The sequence below is a fragment of the Naegleria fowleri genome (genome assembly GCF_008403515.1).
Source record: "Naegleria fowleri strain ATCC 30894 chromosome Unknown tig23, whole genome shotgun sequence".
Classification (NCBI taxonomy): Eukaryota; Heterolobosea; class Eutetramitea; order Acrasida; family Naegleriidae; genus Naegleria; species Naegleria fowleri.
In genome coordinates this window covers 218,438-233,450 of record NW_025407955.1, presented here as the reverse complement: position 1 = coordinate 233,450, position 15,013 = coordinate 218,438, and the positions used below count along the sequence as shown (strand labels likewise).

Genomic DNA, 15,013 nt, shown 5'->3' with positions numbered 1-15,013 from the left:
TCTTTGGGTCTGGTGATGATTCTCTTACAACCATAAACATTCAAAGAAAAAAATGAGTTCAAACAAAGACCCTCGAAAAGAGAAAATCAAATCTCTCATCCGAACCATCCCAGACTATCCAGCAAAAGGTATTCAATTTAGAGACATTAGTACCTTGATGGCCGACAAGGAAGGTTTAGCTCTTGTTGCTGATTTATTTTATGAGCAATACAAGGATGCTAAAATTGATTTGGTCGTTGGTATTGAAGCTCGTGGGTTTATTCTCGGAGCTTTGTTGGCGTATCGTATCGGTGCTGGATTTGTGATGGTGAGAAAAGAAGGAAAGATGCCTGTAGGAAATGGAGTAGAGACCATCAAGGAGTCCTATCAAATGGAATATAGATCGGCCACAACCATTGAGATGCATACCGACTCTGTGAAGCCAGGTCAACGTGTGATTATTATTGATGACTTGTTGGCAACTGGTGGTACTTTGTTGGCAGCTGCCAAGCTTGTGGAAAGACTTGGTGGAACTATTGTTGAGTTGTCGTGCATTGTGGAATTGCCAGACCTTGGAGGCCGATCCAAACTTGCGGGTTATCCACTCTATCACATGGTTGAATTTGAAGGAGATTAATTGTGTACCTATTCGATTAAAAGAATTATCATAATTATTATAAAAATTAAATTTCACTTTCCGGAAAATTGTCATCCATTCCAAAAGCAATAAGCTCGAGAATTGCAGTACAATCACCAAAGGATAGGACTTGTTTTAATTAGACAATGTTTGTCATCTCGCTGAATTTTGATTGGACTTGGAACTTTTAGTTCCAATCATTCAACAAGTTTATGCAAGTGCCTATCTGTTCTTGAATCCTCCTCATCATCTTTTGAATCAATCATTATAAAGAGAAAGACTCCAGTCTCTTCTTGATTTTTCAAAGTTGCTATTTCAAGACTCAAACGTGTTCAAAGGAGCATCGCCATCAAACGGCTATCCAAACGTTTTTTATTTGAAATCAAAAAATTTCCCTCCCAAACCTTCTTGTGGAACTTGAGAAGATTTTTGCAGAGCGTTCAACACTACCACCATAGTAGACTCGTATCATCATCATCATCATCCGAAAGAATAACAATTTGTACCAACCATACGCACGTACGCACGCACAAATGAGTAAACAAGACACTGAACCAGTTGAAAATGTTATGAATGAAGAGGAAGAAGAAGACGTTGAACAATTGACCGAAGAACAAAAGAGACAAATGGAAATGGAACAAGAGGCTAAACTGAAACAAACGCACGGAGCAGAGGCTTTACAGGTGAGTATTCTCTTGCGAGAGATGTTGGTTTGTTCATATCATTGCAATCATCATCATCATCGTGTTATTGGTGGTATTTGATATCTCTCCGCATGTTCCTCATTCCACACACGCACACGACAATGACAACAACTCGCACAACGATCATCATGATGATTGGTTTACACTTATTGCACTTGTTATAATTGTACTTGCAAATGATGATGATTCTCTATTCTACTACTCATCATCAAAATAACATTTCATGCTTTACTACCACGTGATTTATAACAACGAAATTAATGACAAACAATTATATTTTACTTGAATATTCTCCTTTGTGCACGACAATAATTGTCATGAATTGGCGTCATGGATAACATCAAATGCTATATTTGGTTGACACTTGCTAGAACACAAAACACTCGTATTTAATTAAAAAGGATCGTAAAAAGTTTGACTCTGCTGACTATGCCATGAAAAAGAACTCTGGAGAAAACAAAGGTGAGCCAGTGCCTAAAGCCATTAAAAAGGGCGAAATTGCAAAGAGATTTGGAAGTCACTTGGCTGAACAAAAGTAAGACTCGACTTTTTGGAATCTATCTTGCCTCTTGAGTGCAAAATTTTGCAACGTCATATCAACTACCACCCACTCAAAATCATTTTCCAAATCCCTCTCTATTAATGTATTACCATCACCATCATCAAATATACTTTAGAGCACCTTATGGCTCTAGCTTCTACTATTCAAATGTCACAGTTGAATAGTATTACTTTAAACCATTTTACTATGGATGACATTCCCTCTTTCTCTTTACATGCTTTTTCTCAAATATTAATATTAATAAATTAATATTCACAAAAAATCTTCAACAACGCTGACATGGTGGTAAGTAAATCATCACATCATGAAAACGCTGAGCTATAGTAAATCATCTTTTACTTGGAACGATTGATTCAATCTGAATGATCCGATAACGATGGCCTAAATGGTACCAAATAACATTCATGATGGGGAATAATCATTTGAATTCATCTTTGGATTGTAATTATATTAACAAACTGTTGATGAAATTCTTCGGATGATCAAACTGTAATGATAACAATGTGAATGACACATGTGTATATCAATATTATTATTATTGTTATTATGATTACGATGACAATTCATGTGGATTTTAATGACACGATTGTTTCAATATTATGAATTTTCAATGATAACACATCATCCACAACAATTACTCGGATGATTTTCATAATGAATGAAACAAACCGATTCAATTGACTCACTCAACGGATTCATTAATATCTTATGGAAACAACAACAACAACAACAACACAACGGATGAATATTATTATTTGATCATCACAATCATAACACACTACGACAACGCAAAATATGATCCTGATATCCCCAAAAACAACCACATTCACTTCATCGCGCCACTCCTAATGTTGAAACAGCTCGTCCTAGTGATTGGAGATCTCCACATTCCCCATCGGGCCAGTGATCTTCCCGAACAATTTAAAGCCTTGCTCGTTCCTGGCAGAATTCAACACATTCTCTGTACTGGTAATTTGTGCTCCAAAGAAACGTATGAATATTTGAAAACTATTGCTCCCGATGTTCATATTGTGAAGGGAGAGTTTGATGAAAAGATTAAGGGTGTGCCTCCACCTAAGGAATTTGAAGTGGTGGAAATTGGCCAAGTGAAGATTGGTCTTATTCATGGTCATCAAATTGTTCCTTGGAATGATAAGGAGCCATTGGCCATGTGGCAAAGAAAGTTGGATGTGCACGTGTTAGTGTCTGGTCATACCCATGAACATAAAACATTTGAATATCAAGGAAAGTATTTTGTAAATCCAGGAAGTGCAACTGGAGCTTTTTCTCCACTCACAGAGAATGTGATACCAACATTTGTGTTGATGGATATTCAAGGATCAAATGTTGTGAATTATATTTATCAACTCGAAGACGACGAAGTGAGAGTGAAAAAGAAGGAATTCCAAATTCAATAATAATTATTTCGAGAACATCTTTGCAATTAAAATCCACCCTTTAAGTAATAAAAGCTGGAAATTTTGCCATCAAAGTCATCATGAAAATGAAATGGTAAAGATTTTGCTTGTGACAAAAACCTTCATCGGGCAGTCGCTTGGTTAAGGAAAATAACAAAATATTGAATGTTTGGGTTTTATTCCATCGTCGTTTTCTTAGTCCCAATTAGCCATCATCAGTAATTTTATTCCAAAACAACGGTTGCTCCCATTTCTTCCAATGTCTTCTTAAGAGCTTCAGCCTCTTCCTTTGGAGCATCCTTTTGTATAACGACTGGTGCCGATTCAACCATTTCCTTGGCTGCCTTGAGAGTAAGGTTCTTGTCAATCTTTCTCAATTCTTTGATTACAGAGATTTTACCCTTTTCGTCAACCTTTTCAATTTTAACGTTGAATGTGGCCTTGACATTTTCCTTCTTCTTTTCCTCCTCCTTTGGTTCTTCCTTATCTGCAGTTGTGGCAGCTGGAGCAGCTTGAGCTGAAGCCATAGCTTGCATCATGGCTGGATTCATTGCCATTCCGCCTCCCAATGGGCCGAAGTTGAGACCCAAACCAACCTTGAGCATGGCTTCTGTTGGGTTTGGAATATCAATATCAAAACCGGCCATGTTCTTTTGGTAGGGAATAATAACACAGAGTCATCATTGTTAGTCGTTAAATGAAGAAATGATGATGAAACAATCACAGACCGGTAATGTGAATAATGAAGAAATAAATGTTGAAAACGTAATAAAGTAATTCATGTGTTGTTGTTTGTTAATGAATCAAATGGAAGAGATGGTATGAACGCCGACAAGCATTAGAAAAGCAAAGAATAATACGGTAATAGAGGAATGATAATAGAGCCATCATCATGTTTCGTCCATACCGCATAGTTGTAATAACAATAACATATTATGAAACATCATTATTGCAGCGGAAAGAAACATCATCATTCATATCACTACTACTACCACAGTATGTGGTGAATACTTACTCTCAAATATTGTTGAAGCATTATACTTTCCAAAACATTGAGAGCCAAGACTTCATCACCAATTTTCTTGATTTTATCTGGCAGAACAACTTCTCCTTTTTGAGGAAGAACAACTTTTGTTTCACTTCTACATGGTGTTGTATGATATGAACAAATTGTATTTACACTTGTAACATTACGGACAAGTTTAGAAGATGATGAAACAGCACAACATCTAGAGAGTTTAAGTTTGCGGGAGGTCGTGGCAATTCTATTCAACATTTTTTTTCAATTTTTTACAATTTTCTTTTGTTGGCCGAGAATTATAAAATTGATGAGAAGATGGAATTTTCAACGAATATTATTATTATTTTCGCAAAAGTTTTCACGTGCACATGAAACACAGATGTAAACTCCATTCAAGTTGAATCTCGGTTTTAACTACTCTTTAATGTTTGACAAAGTCTCAACATTTGAAACTTTACATTCAAGGCTTTATGCAGATTAAAAAATATGATAGAGGAAGCTTCCACAGAGCGAGCCTTTGAACCTCATCATCTTCGTAATGATCATCATCATTATTGTTGCTCCGTGTTCATTTCAAAAGGGCTCTCGGAAGAAGTGATCTCATATTGGAACAGTCTCGGAAAAGAGAAGACAAGTGAAGACTTACTGACGGCGGGAGTGATTATTGAGCATAATTCAAGCAAAATAGAAGCTTCAGAGCATAAATCCTTCGATATCGTGCTTCGGAAGGTTGTACGGCAATCAGATCTCAATCATTCCAACAGGACACAGAAAGATAAATTGGTTGGAAAAATTAAATTTGAAAAGGATAGTCACACTTCGGAATGTGAACATCATAACCACAACTATGAAACAAAATCACATGATAGTCAGGAGAAAATATTTGTTATTTTTCAAGTTGATGCAAGCGCACATTCTCTGATAATTCGTAATGTATATTTAAATGGAATCGATATTTGCAAAACGAATAGTATTTATTGTATATATTATCAAGATGGAGTGAAATACAATTCTTACACCAATGATGATGAAGTGAATGCAAACTCATCCTACTTGGATTGTATCAATAACGAACCAAATCATAAACGACCAGAAAAGAATCATCCTTCAGACAAAGAAGAAGAAGCACATTATTCTCTTATCAGTAGTGTATGGTTGAGATGCATTTTATCACGAATTCAAGACCCAGTTACCTTAAATTCAATGATTGACATTACTTTGGGAATTATAGTTGCATACTTTGTGTATTCTCTTTACGATACCAATGCTTTTAACAACGCTAAAAATCAGTTTCTTATAATTTATGAAGGATTTTTCAAAATGGTGATAAATCATTTTGAGTGGCTTATTCGGGACAGCAATCCTGGAGGATTCAAGTTGAACAGACAGCTCAACTTATTATTTGGAAATATGGCTATTGGAGGGATCAAGTGGTGGAAGTCTCTTTATGAATTATGTTATTTACTCATTGCTGACAATGAGACAGTTATTTTACTCTCCAAAAACTTGATTCTTACTGCAGTTATTGCCTGTTGCATGACAGGATTCTCAACATTGGTTGCAGCAGTATCTGACTGTTTCATGATAGCCTCTGTAAATATATTACTTTTCTACAGAATCACTAGAAGACTCTACTCACAACTCATACAAATTACCCTCTCTCTTTGGAGGTTATTTAGAGGAAAAAAGAATAATCCTCTCAGAAAGAGAATCGACAATTGCGATGACTACAGTAACGAGCAGCTCGTACTCGGTACAATACTTTTCACCATATGCATTTTTCTATATTTTACTGTTGCAATTTATTATTTTACATTTGCATTTCTATTTTTCATGTTGGTGATTGTTAGAAAGATGCTTTTTGCAATTATTGTATTCATTAATAATTTCCCAGTAGCCACCCTGCTTAATATCAAAGGAAAAAGAAACAGAGGAGTGTTCTACCAGCACTTATTTACTGATTCCACTACAAATACTAGCTATTTGGAAATGACAGCCACTACAATGTCACTCTCAGAAGCCATGCAACCTCTGAAGCAACAAATTTTAGCACAGGTCATCAATTCTAATACTTGTCCACACCAAATGCAAAATCATACCAAGCTCCAAAACATCAACCAAGAAGACACTCTTGAAGAGACTAGTTCTAACATTATTGTTCGCTTGCTACTTGGTTATCCATTGTTTTATCACTAATATTCGAATATTATTCTCTAGTAATAATTGAGTTGAGGTCGATCGGTCCTAAAAAATCGAGGAATTCTGTCGACAGTGATCAAGAAACAAAAACTTCAAAAAATCGCCACATCCTATCCCCTCGCTTACACACAATGGCCAGAACCAAGCAAACAGCAAGAAAATCCACCGGTGGTGGCTATCGACACTACAATGGGTTGTGGAACATTTCATCATTGAACAAAGGTCGGCCCTCCAAAAAGCCAAAAAGAGAATGGCTGGTGGATGATCACGGAGAGAAACCACACGAAATTACAAAGAAACAAATCGAACGAGCCCTTGCCAGAGCTACTCAAAATCTTCATCAAAATGACAAAAAGCATTATGATGATGATGCCTTTAATGTCGAACAACAACAATATGAATATGTTTCCGATTTGACAAAATTGTGGATTGTACAAGACCAGAGAAGACTCTTAAAGAGTAGCAGCAGTGAATCATCATCATCATGCTCCGATGACGATTTGGAAAATCTTTCCATACTTTTGAAAGATTTACCTGTTGATCTCAAGTATGACATTATTGATTTTGTTCCAACATTCTCAAAGAGACTTGTTTTTCAGGACAAGACACTACAAAGAAATATGCAATTGGTTGAAATCAATGATCCTCGAAATGTGTTTTATCACGCATTCAACCCTTTAGATCCTGATGAAATTGAAAAGAAGAGAGTTCATGGATGTGTCTATGAAAATGACACGATCTTTATTACAAATCACAAGAAGAGACTGATCAATAGAGAGTATGCCATTAGAATGAAGCACTCTCTTTTGAGACACACAACAACTCTTGACATGTCAACAGCCACGGAGAGAAATACCATCGTGTCGTTCCTTACTTTCATTAGAGCTCAGAGATTGTACGCTGAGGGTCGTGCAGACATGAACGATGTGTTGATTTATCAAGACAAAACAGTAATTGAAGCCTTGTTTTTGAAACCAAGACTTGTTAAACCCATATCAAAGTACATGGCTATCGATGATGATGAAGAAGATGCCATTTCTATGCCTGTGATTCCTTTCAATCCTGCAATGCAACCGATCGACAAGGAAGATGATAATTTTGGAGCATTTCTTGTTGATAGTGACGAATCCTCAAAGAAGAATGAAAACGGTGATGAAAGTCCTGTGTTGGACAAGGTCAAAAGTATTTGGGGATCTCTTTCAAATGACCATCAAGATCATGATATTTCTGACACTGATATTCAAATGGCTATCAAGAAAGTTTTGGACATGGAAAGCAACGATGACCTTCCAAAGAGGGGCAAGGGAAAGAGATTGACAGGTTACAGGTCTTTCCAAAAAGTTACTGAAGAGAAAGAAGGTGATTCTCAAAAAGCTCCAAAGCCTACACATATCGTTTATGAGGATATCATTCCGTTTGAGATGTTGGCCATTTGTAGTCTTTATGAGCCACATAACTTTCAAAAGACAACCGACAATGTTGAGGAAATTTTAGAGTTCATTGGAGAGAATACCACACTACAAACTATTTATTTGGGTCAAGGACATGATGTAGAAGTGAAAATAGTCCTTTCATGTTGCAAGGGGTTACGTAAACTGAGTCTAGTGGGTTGGACTTCGTTGTACACTCCTTTCTTTAGAAAGTTGGACACGTTGATTGAGATGCCAACACTTCCCAAACTTTCAGTCATCGAATTTTGTGGTTGCCTCAAAGATTGCCTATCAAGTGGTAATACCTCCTTCTTGGATCAATTATTAGAGAAAAATCCAACAGTAGACAACATTGTTTTAAGTTTGATGCAATTCGAAGAGGACGAACTGGATGACTTTGACATATTTGCCAACAAGAATATATTTATTGGCGAAAAGAATATTAACTCATCTGGAGGAAATAATCATGGTATGACAATCTCCATTCTCAACTTTATCGATTACAAGCCAGACGTGTTTGCTTCAACAATCTCCAATATCAGAGCATTCAAGCAAGATTTTAGTACTCTTTTTTCGAGATGGATTGGAAGTTACCATTATCAGGAAGAACATGAAAATATTTGGATTCTCAAAGTTAAGGATGTTTTGGATGTGTTATTTAGAGATAAGTTATTTCCGTTGGAATGTATTCCTCAAAAGACATTCATGAGGTCTGAATTGTTTGAATATACAGTATATTTGGCCAATACATATCAGAATGGGCGATTCTTTCCAGGTCCAATCACTACAACCTACTCTTGGTTTAATGTTGACACAGAGTTCAATAATGCCGTGAAAGCAGGATTGCAAGTCGAGAGGACCTTTGAAGAGTTAATATTTGGCATGACAAAGGATTATTTGGAAGACATTCTTAACTTTTTACAAGCAAAGTATTGTCACGATGCAAAAAGTTTTGATTCGATTTTGAGATATTTATTTATTTATTCATTGAGGATTAAGGCTGATATTGATCTATTTTCCAGAATCTTGAGATTTATCAAGAAAACGGTGGATAAGCGCGACACTAATCTAATCTTCTCTCCTGTCAAGTGTGCCATCTCCCCTCATCACCTGAAAGCAGTCAAAGAAGAAATTGATCCTTCCTTTTCATATATTTCTATACCAAGTGCTGCTTTCATATTTCAGACATCATTCCAATGCTCGGCTTTATTCCTAGACATTGTACCAGATCATGATTTATTGTACCGCAATGAGCTGGGTGACACGTTTTTACACATTCCTCTACTCTTTAAAGAACAACTTGCGATCGAATTGGCACTACAGAGGGCACCAAAACTTGCTCACATTCTTAATAATGAGTCGAGATCTATCCTGCACATTTTGTCACGAACAGCTGAGAACATTCCCATCATTCATCGTCTGATATCACACTACAAGGCCGACATCAACCTCAAAGACATTTATGACATGACACCATTCGATGACTTGAGTGATGTTTCGCTTGAGATGATAGGAGATTCTTTCAATCTCAATCCAAAAAACGATCCTAACAGTTACCACTTGTACTAATGAATATTAACAATTTCATAATAATTTAATTGATAACATTGATTCGTGTTTTGGCAACATGAATTCTATGAAAATTTGGATCCAAAAGGTAATGAGAATTGAGAGAATTTTCTGAAATATTGTTCGAGTGTCGCATCCATGCACTTAGTCCTCTTCTTGTTCTACACTTGTATCGAAAGGTGCAGAGGAATATTGTTGTGTAAATAAATCAGGATTTTGTCTATACTCTTTCGCTCTTTCATCCATAATGCTCACATGCTTAGAATACATTTGATTAATCAACGATTGTCTTTGTACAACTCCCAAATTCTTAACACCCTTTTCATACAACCTTTTAATCTTTTCGGAATCTTGAACGGATTTAAATTTTCTAAAATCCTCTCGCGTACACCTCAACACATATTCTCTATAATTATAATCCGAAAAAGCCTTTCCTCCTTTCAACAATCCACGATACAATGCAAGTATTTGATTCCGAGTGGGTGTGGAAGTTGTGTTCAGAACAACATTCGAAGCACTTCGCAGTGAAGACATTTTTTTTGGATTCTCTTGACGCGCCCGCACGCACTCCATTTGTCCATGAGGTGTCGGTCTTCTTGCTCAATCGATTTGAAAAGAAGAGAGCACTCTTTCAGAATTTTGAAAATCAAATCGAATTGAGTCGAAGTAGTATTGATAATTACTATTCCATTAGTATTATCCAGGGTATTCAAATACCTAATCCAGGCAATCATTCCCATTGCCATACCCAACATGATGCTTGCGTGAGGACAATAAAAAAAGTGTGAATTATGAATACCTGTCACTCATCACTAATGGAATGTGTCTTCAAGGGAGATTAATAACAACTTTTTTACTGATCAAGAAGGAACGATTTATTACAGCCTACTACTCCTCATAAAATTCTTCTGGAGTGGTGATGAATTTTCTCGTTTCTTCAATTTCTTCTTTCACTCGTTCCACAAAGGTCCAAATTTCTGAGATGCGAGCTCTGTTTCTTTCATGCTCGTCTTTCTTAGTCTTTTCAACAGTGTACAACATTCTGTCTTTTTCATTTTGGATCAATTTAAGTTCCTTCTGTCCAATAATTTCTTTGTGAGCCTCTTTGGAACGCTGAACCATGGTGAACAACTGATCCTTGTCCTCCAAAATCTATGACAGGTTATTGGCACGTGAACAGTTTTGCACAAGTACTTACATCCTTGACTTTTTCATTGGGTTCTTCTGAAACGCTATTCACTTGATCCATGAGTCTATCCCTCAGCTCAATACTGTATTTTTCTTCCATCTTTTTCAGCTTTTTGAAAAAGTTTTGGATTTTGCTGGTACAATCCATTTCCTTGTAGTTAGGGATGAACTCACTAATAACTTCCCAAAAGGCTTCTGACTGATTCACTTCAATTTCTATTAGCTTTTCAGCTAATATTTCAAGCTCTCGTTCGAGAAGATCAAGTTGATGCAAATCTTCCTCTTCGCTTTCGGCTGTCATTTCCTTAACAGCATTAATAATTTCTTTCTTTTGTTTCTCAAATTCCTTGACCATCGTTTTTGAAATATTATTTGTTTCATACTGGCTTTGTTGAAGCGTCGAGTTGAGTTCGTCCAGCTCATTTTCCTTATTTCTCATGATTGTCAGCATTTCCATTTTGAAAGCATCCTTTCTATCTGTGAATTTAGCTCTATATTTTTCAATAATATCAGAAGTACAGTAGAGAAAGATTTTGATCGTTTCATCGGCTTCGCATTCAAACATTTCATTAAACAAGTCATCTATTCCAGTTAAATTGGCTTTCTAAATTACGTGTGACAACAATTGTTGGTCAGATTAGTTAACTTACTTCAAGCATTTGCATCTCAAGCAACTTCTTTTCGTCTTGTTCTTGATTTTTTTCGTACTGCTCTTCGTTGTCACTCACTTTCAGTAGCTCATTGTGGAATCTTTCCTTTGCGGTTTGAACTTCTTCCTCTTCTATTTGACGGTAATCTAAGAATTTTAAGCTTCTTAGAAAAGCAAGCACCATGTTTCTAAAATCTCTTTCTTCGCAGACTGGATTATCGTAGAGAGTGACCATTCCAAGTTTTGGGAACATCCTCAGGTATTGAATCTTTTCATTATCGTTACAGCCTTTCTACTCTCATTGTCATATAATCAATACACTTACACTTGATTTATCCTTAATCTTGTTCTTTGCAATAGACAAACTTTCAAGCGCCATCAAATCTTCCATTCCTTCAATTTTCTCAATTTCATTACTAAATAATTTCAAATATTTTAAATTACGAAGCCCTTTCAGTCCTTCAATTTTCGTGATCTTATTAAAAGAAAGGTCCAAATATTCGAGCAATACGAGATGGGAAAGATTTTCAATTTGGCTGATGTTGTTATTGTCGAGTTGCAGTTTTTTCAGCTTGTCAAATCCTTCAAGATTAGAAATTCGGAATATGTCTATTTGTGCCGATAGATAAAATGTTGATAAAACTACATGCCACACAAGCGAATAGACATACTTTTAAAGGAAAAGCTCAAGTGTTCAATTTCATTAAAATCCATATTTTCGCGTTTTATCTTCATGGCCCGTGTGGTTTTACTTTCTTGATCCACTCCATCTTCTTGTTCAATTTGTTTGAGTTGAATACACTCTCGGATCAACTGGTCATTGATCACAGTATATTTCGAATGAAATTCATTGAGTTCTTCTGCAGCGAGAGAAGCCATTTTTTTACGATTAGATGATTTGATTTGATTGCGGCGGGAGATCCGTCTGGTGATTCTGTCTCAACAGAAGGTCAAGCAAGTGTTTATTCATTAGGCCGTGATACTTTTTCTGCGACAGGTGCTGATCCTCCAATTAACCTACAGAGAACATCCTTGGTGTACTTGAGCCTCTTGGAGATTTCTTGCGATGGGTTTTTGATCACCTTATTGAGAGCATAACACGTTCTGACACCATCTGCAGTTGTAAAGGCCACATTATTGGCCTCTCCACAAAGAATGATTTCTGTTTGATCAAAGAAACACACCTGAACAGCCTTATTGCTCAATCGGAATATGATTGCATGTTGTGTTCTTAGCCATCGTTTCACAAAGATGCCTTCAGCTGCTCGAGTTAGAGGCAAGAGAGGCTCTTTTGGAATGTAGCTTGACTTGCCACTGTCTGAGCTTGAAGATAAAGGTGGCAGTTCAGATTCATTCTGTTTCAACTTTTCTAAATATCCAGTAAAGTACTTGATGAGAGTAATCTTCTTTTGCAATGCCTGTGGGAAGTTGGTGATAGGAAAACTGGTCTTCTCTTCATATACAGTTTCTCCGCTGATTTTTCTTTCATAGTAATTTACTTCTTCGGTTGTTGGATTGAAAAGAATTTTTGTAGAGTCGTTGAATAAAGCACCAACGCTTCCATTATTGAGCATGTAAGCAAGCCCGTATTTAGATGAGAAATCAGCCCAATAGGAGATCCATACAGACGGTAACTCTAAAGTGACAGGACTCGATAAGTCGTCTTCAGCTGTTGCATCAACAGGCATTGGGTCCATGTTAAGACCTGTTGGAGAAAAACCAGAGGAAGGTGAAATGGGAGCGTTGGATGGAGTTCTTGATTTCTTGACTGGTGGATCAAGAGATGCCTCTGTACCGGTGGTTGGAGTTCGTGGCTTACTCTTGTTCTCTTCTTCGCTTGGTGATCTTCTCTTTGGTGTTGGCAAACGGGATGTTTGGCTCGTAGTTTGTACAGGTTGACGATATTCAGGGATGGCAAATACTGAATGAGTGGGTTGAGCAGAGTTGGATCTTTCAGTAGTAGTTGTTGGATATCTATTATTACTTGTTGTTGTGGTAGAAGAAGGTACTTCTGAAGTATGAGTTGTGGTTGTCTTTGTCAGAGCATGAGAATGGAGGTGAAGATGTGAAGAAGGTGGTTTGGTAAAGGTGGAGGTGGTTTGAGTTGGAAGAGGGTTGACATTTTCATTGTTGACAGAGACGGTTGCTAAAGGAGGTCTAAAGCTTGAACCAATAGGCATAGCATGTTGTTGCTTAGATACTCCCATTGTTGTCGTTTGGTCACTAGTGGTAGGTCTTTGATGTAGCATGTTGTCAATTTGTCTGAATGGAACACGTTCTTGTTGCCTTAACTTTTGCAACTGTTGTTGAAGTTCAGGGTTCTTTGAACTATAAGCTGCAATTGTATTTTCTTCCATGTCACCAATTTTTAGGGCATGAGTCCTAGCGTATTCTAACAATGATGGAGGGCATTGATCTACTGGCGCTCCAGCAAAGAATGGATCCATAAGGATTTCTTTCACGGTTGGTCTATCATCAGGGTTACGTCTCAAAATTTTCCTCACGAGGTTCTTGGCCTTGTTACTAATGTCAAGGTCTTCTGGAAAGTCATAGTCATTATGCTTAATCTTTTTGTATGTTTCTTTGACGTCCTTGGTTTCAAAAGGCGGTGTGCCAACAAGCATGGTGTACAGAATAACACCAATAGACCAAATGTCCACTTCATAACTATGTCCCTTGTTCATGAGAACCTCAGGAGCGATATAGTTGGGTGTACCGCAAATAGTCTTCTTTCTTTCTCCATCATATTCTACGGTTGTTGCAAGTCCAAAATCTCCAATCTTGATTTCCATCTTGTCCGTAAGAAACAAGTTTCCCAGTTTCAAATCTCGATGGATTACATGTTGTTCTCCCATATACAAACATGCCATTAATAATTGGTGCAGAAAAAATCGTGCTTCTTGCTCGGTCAATCTCTGTCTATTTTTCATAAGCTCCATCATAGAGCCGCAGTTACATAATTCGAGAAGAATATATACATTTGTTTCATCTTCAAAGTACCTTACAAATTTGACTATATGGCGATGAGAGAGTGAGTTATGGATCTTAATTTCAGAATACAGCTTTTGTTTGACATTTTCCTTTTGTAGTGATTGCTTATCAATAATTTTGGCGGCATATATCTTGTTGTTGCCGACTTGTCTGAAAAGATAGCATTGTGCAAAGCCACCCTTGCCCAGAAATCTTTCTTGATAGTACTTTCGTATTGAAACTTGTCGTTCTCCTCTCTCATTCTTTTTCTGACATCTCTCTTCAACAATGATCTTGTTCATTGCTGATGTTGGTTGCAATTTGTTGTGAGATATTGTAGGAGTAGGATTTCTTCGTGTTGCTGTGATGCCACCGGCTCCGTTGTTGTTATTATTGGTGTTTGGGTTAATAGCGGAGAGTGGTCTTTGGATCTTTTGAACACCCGCAGACAGTCCATGGTGATGATGATTGTTTGATGATGTACCGCTTCCAGCCACAGGCTGCAAAGGACGATACGAAGCAGAGGCGGAAGAGGGTGTTATAGATCGTGTCTGGGAGTACATTTTTTTTTGGCGCTGATGTGTAATTAAATGAGAAATTTGTAACGTTTGTTTGTTGGCGGGAGTTCTAAAACTTTTTTTACAACGATTTGGAGGGAAATGCAAGAACTTTCTTCGGGATACCACG

The 15,013-nt window shown here is 37.0% G+C and overlaps 9 protein-coding genes across 9 annotated transcripts; 5 read left to right on the top strand and 4 right to left on the bottom strand.

Moving 5' to 3' along the window:
- Positions 1–52: 52 nt before the first annotated feature.
- FDP41_001355 (uncharacterized protein) lies at positions 53–616 on the top strand (the record flags this gene model as incomplete). The annotated part of the gene is made up of 1 exon (XM_044704192.1): positions 53–616. The coding sequence occupies one exon, from the start codon at positions 53–55 to the stop codon at positions 614–616; it is 564 nt and encodes a 187-aa protein (XP_044564400.1).
- Positions 617–1,149: 533 nt separating this feature from the next.
- FDP41_001354 (uncharacterized protein) lies at positions 1,150–1,859 on the top strand (the record flags this gene model as incomplete). The annotated part of the gene is made up of 2 exons (XM_044704181.1): positions 1,150–1,299; positions 1,692–1,859. 2 exons carry the CDS (start codon positions 1,150–1,152, stop codon positions 1,857–1,859), a joined length of 318 nt encoding a protein of 105 aa, XP_044564399.1.
- Positions 1,860–2,161: 302 nt separating this feature from the next.
- Positions 2,162–3,300, top strand: FDP41_001353 (uncharacterized protein; the record flags this gene model as incomplete). Its single annotated transcript, XM_044704170.1, has 2 exons — positions 2,162–2,167; positions 2,743–3,300. 2 exons carry the CDS (start codon positions 2,162–2,164, stop codon positions 3,298–3,300), a joined length of 564 nt encoding a protein of 187 aa, XP_044564398.1.
- A 224-nt stretch (positions 3,301–3,524) lies between these two features.
- Positions 3,525–4,576, bottom strand: FDP41_001352 (uncharacterized protein; the record flags this gene model as incomplete). The annotated part of the gene is made up of 2 exons (XM_044704159.1): positions 3,525–3,950; positions 4,316–4,576. The coding sequence occupies 2 exons, from the start codon at positions 4,574–4,576 to the stop codon at positions 3,525–3,527; spliced, it is 687 nt and encodes a 228-aa protein (XP_044564397.1).
- Positions 4,577–4,807: 231 nt separating this feature from the next.
- Positions 4,808–6,517, top strand: FDP41_001351 (uncharacterized protein; the record flags this gene model as incomplete). Its single annotated transcript, XM_044704148.1, has 1 exon — positions 4,808–6,517. The coding sequence occupies one exon, from the start codon at positions 4,808–4,810 to the stop codon at positions 6,515–6,517; it is 1,710 nt and encodes a 569-aa protein (XP_044564396.1).
- A 134-nt stretch (positions 6,518–6,651) lies between these two features.
- FDP41_001350 (uncharacterized protein) lies at positions 6,652–9,519 on the top strand (the record flags this gene model as incomplete). The annotated part of the gene is made up of 1 exon (XM_044704137.1): positions 6,652–9,519. The coding sequence occupies one exon, from the start codon at positions 6,652–6,654 to the stop codon at positions 9,517–9,519; it is 2,868 nt and encodes a 955-aa protein (XP_044564395.1).
- Positions 9,520–9,663: 144 nt separating this feature from the next.
- Positions 9,664–10,053, bottom strand: FDP41_001349 (uncharacterized protein; the record flags this gene model as incomplete). Its single annotated transcript, XM_044704125.1, has 1 exon — positions 9,664–10,053. One exon carries the CDS (start codon positions 10,051–10,053, stop codon positions 9,664–9,666), a length of 390 nt encoding a protein of 129 aa, XP_044564394.1.
- A 354-nt stretch (positions 10,054–10,407) lies between these two features.
- On the bottom strand, positions 10,408–12,235 carry FDP41_001348 (uncharacterized protein; the record flags this gene model as incomplete). The annotated part of the gene is made up of 5 exons (XM_044704114.1): positions 10,408–10,671; positions 10,718–11,311; positions 11,358–11,624; positions 11,682–11,965; positions 12,028–12,235. The coding sequence occupies 5 exons, from the start codon at positions 12,233–12,235 to the stop codon at positions 10,408–10,410; spliced, it is 1,617 nt and encodes a 538-aa protein (XP_044564393.1).
- Positions 12,236–12,318: 83 nt separating this feature from the next.
- Positions 12,319–14,889, bottom strand: FDP41_001347 (uncharacterized protein; the record flags this gene model as incomplete). Its single annotated transcript, XM_044704103.1, has 1 exon — positions 12,319–14,889. The coding sequence occupies one exon, from the start codon at positions 14,887–14,889 to the stop codon at positions 12,319–12,321; it is 2,571 nt and encodes an 856-aa protein (XP_044564392.1).
- Positions 14,890–15,013: the final 124 nt, after the last annotated feature.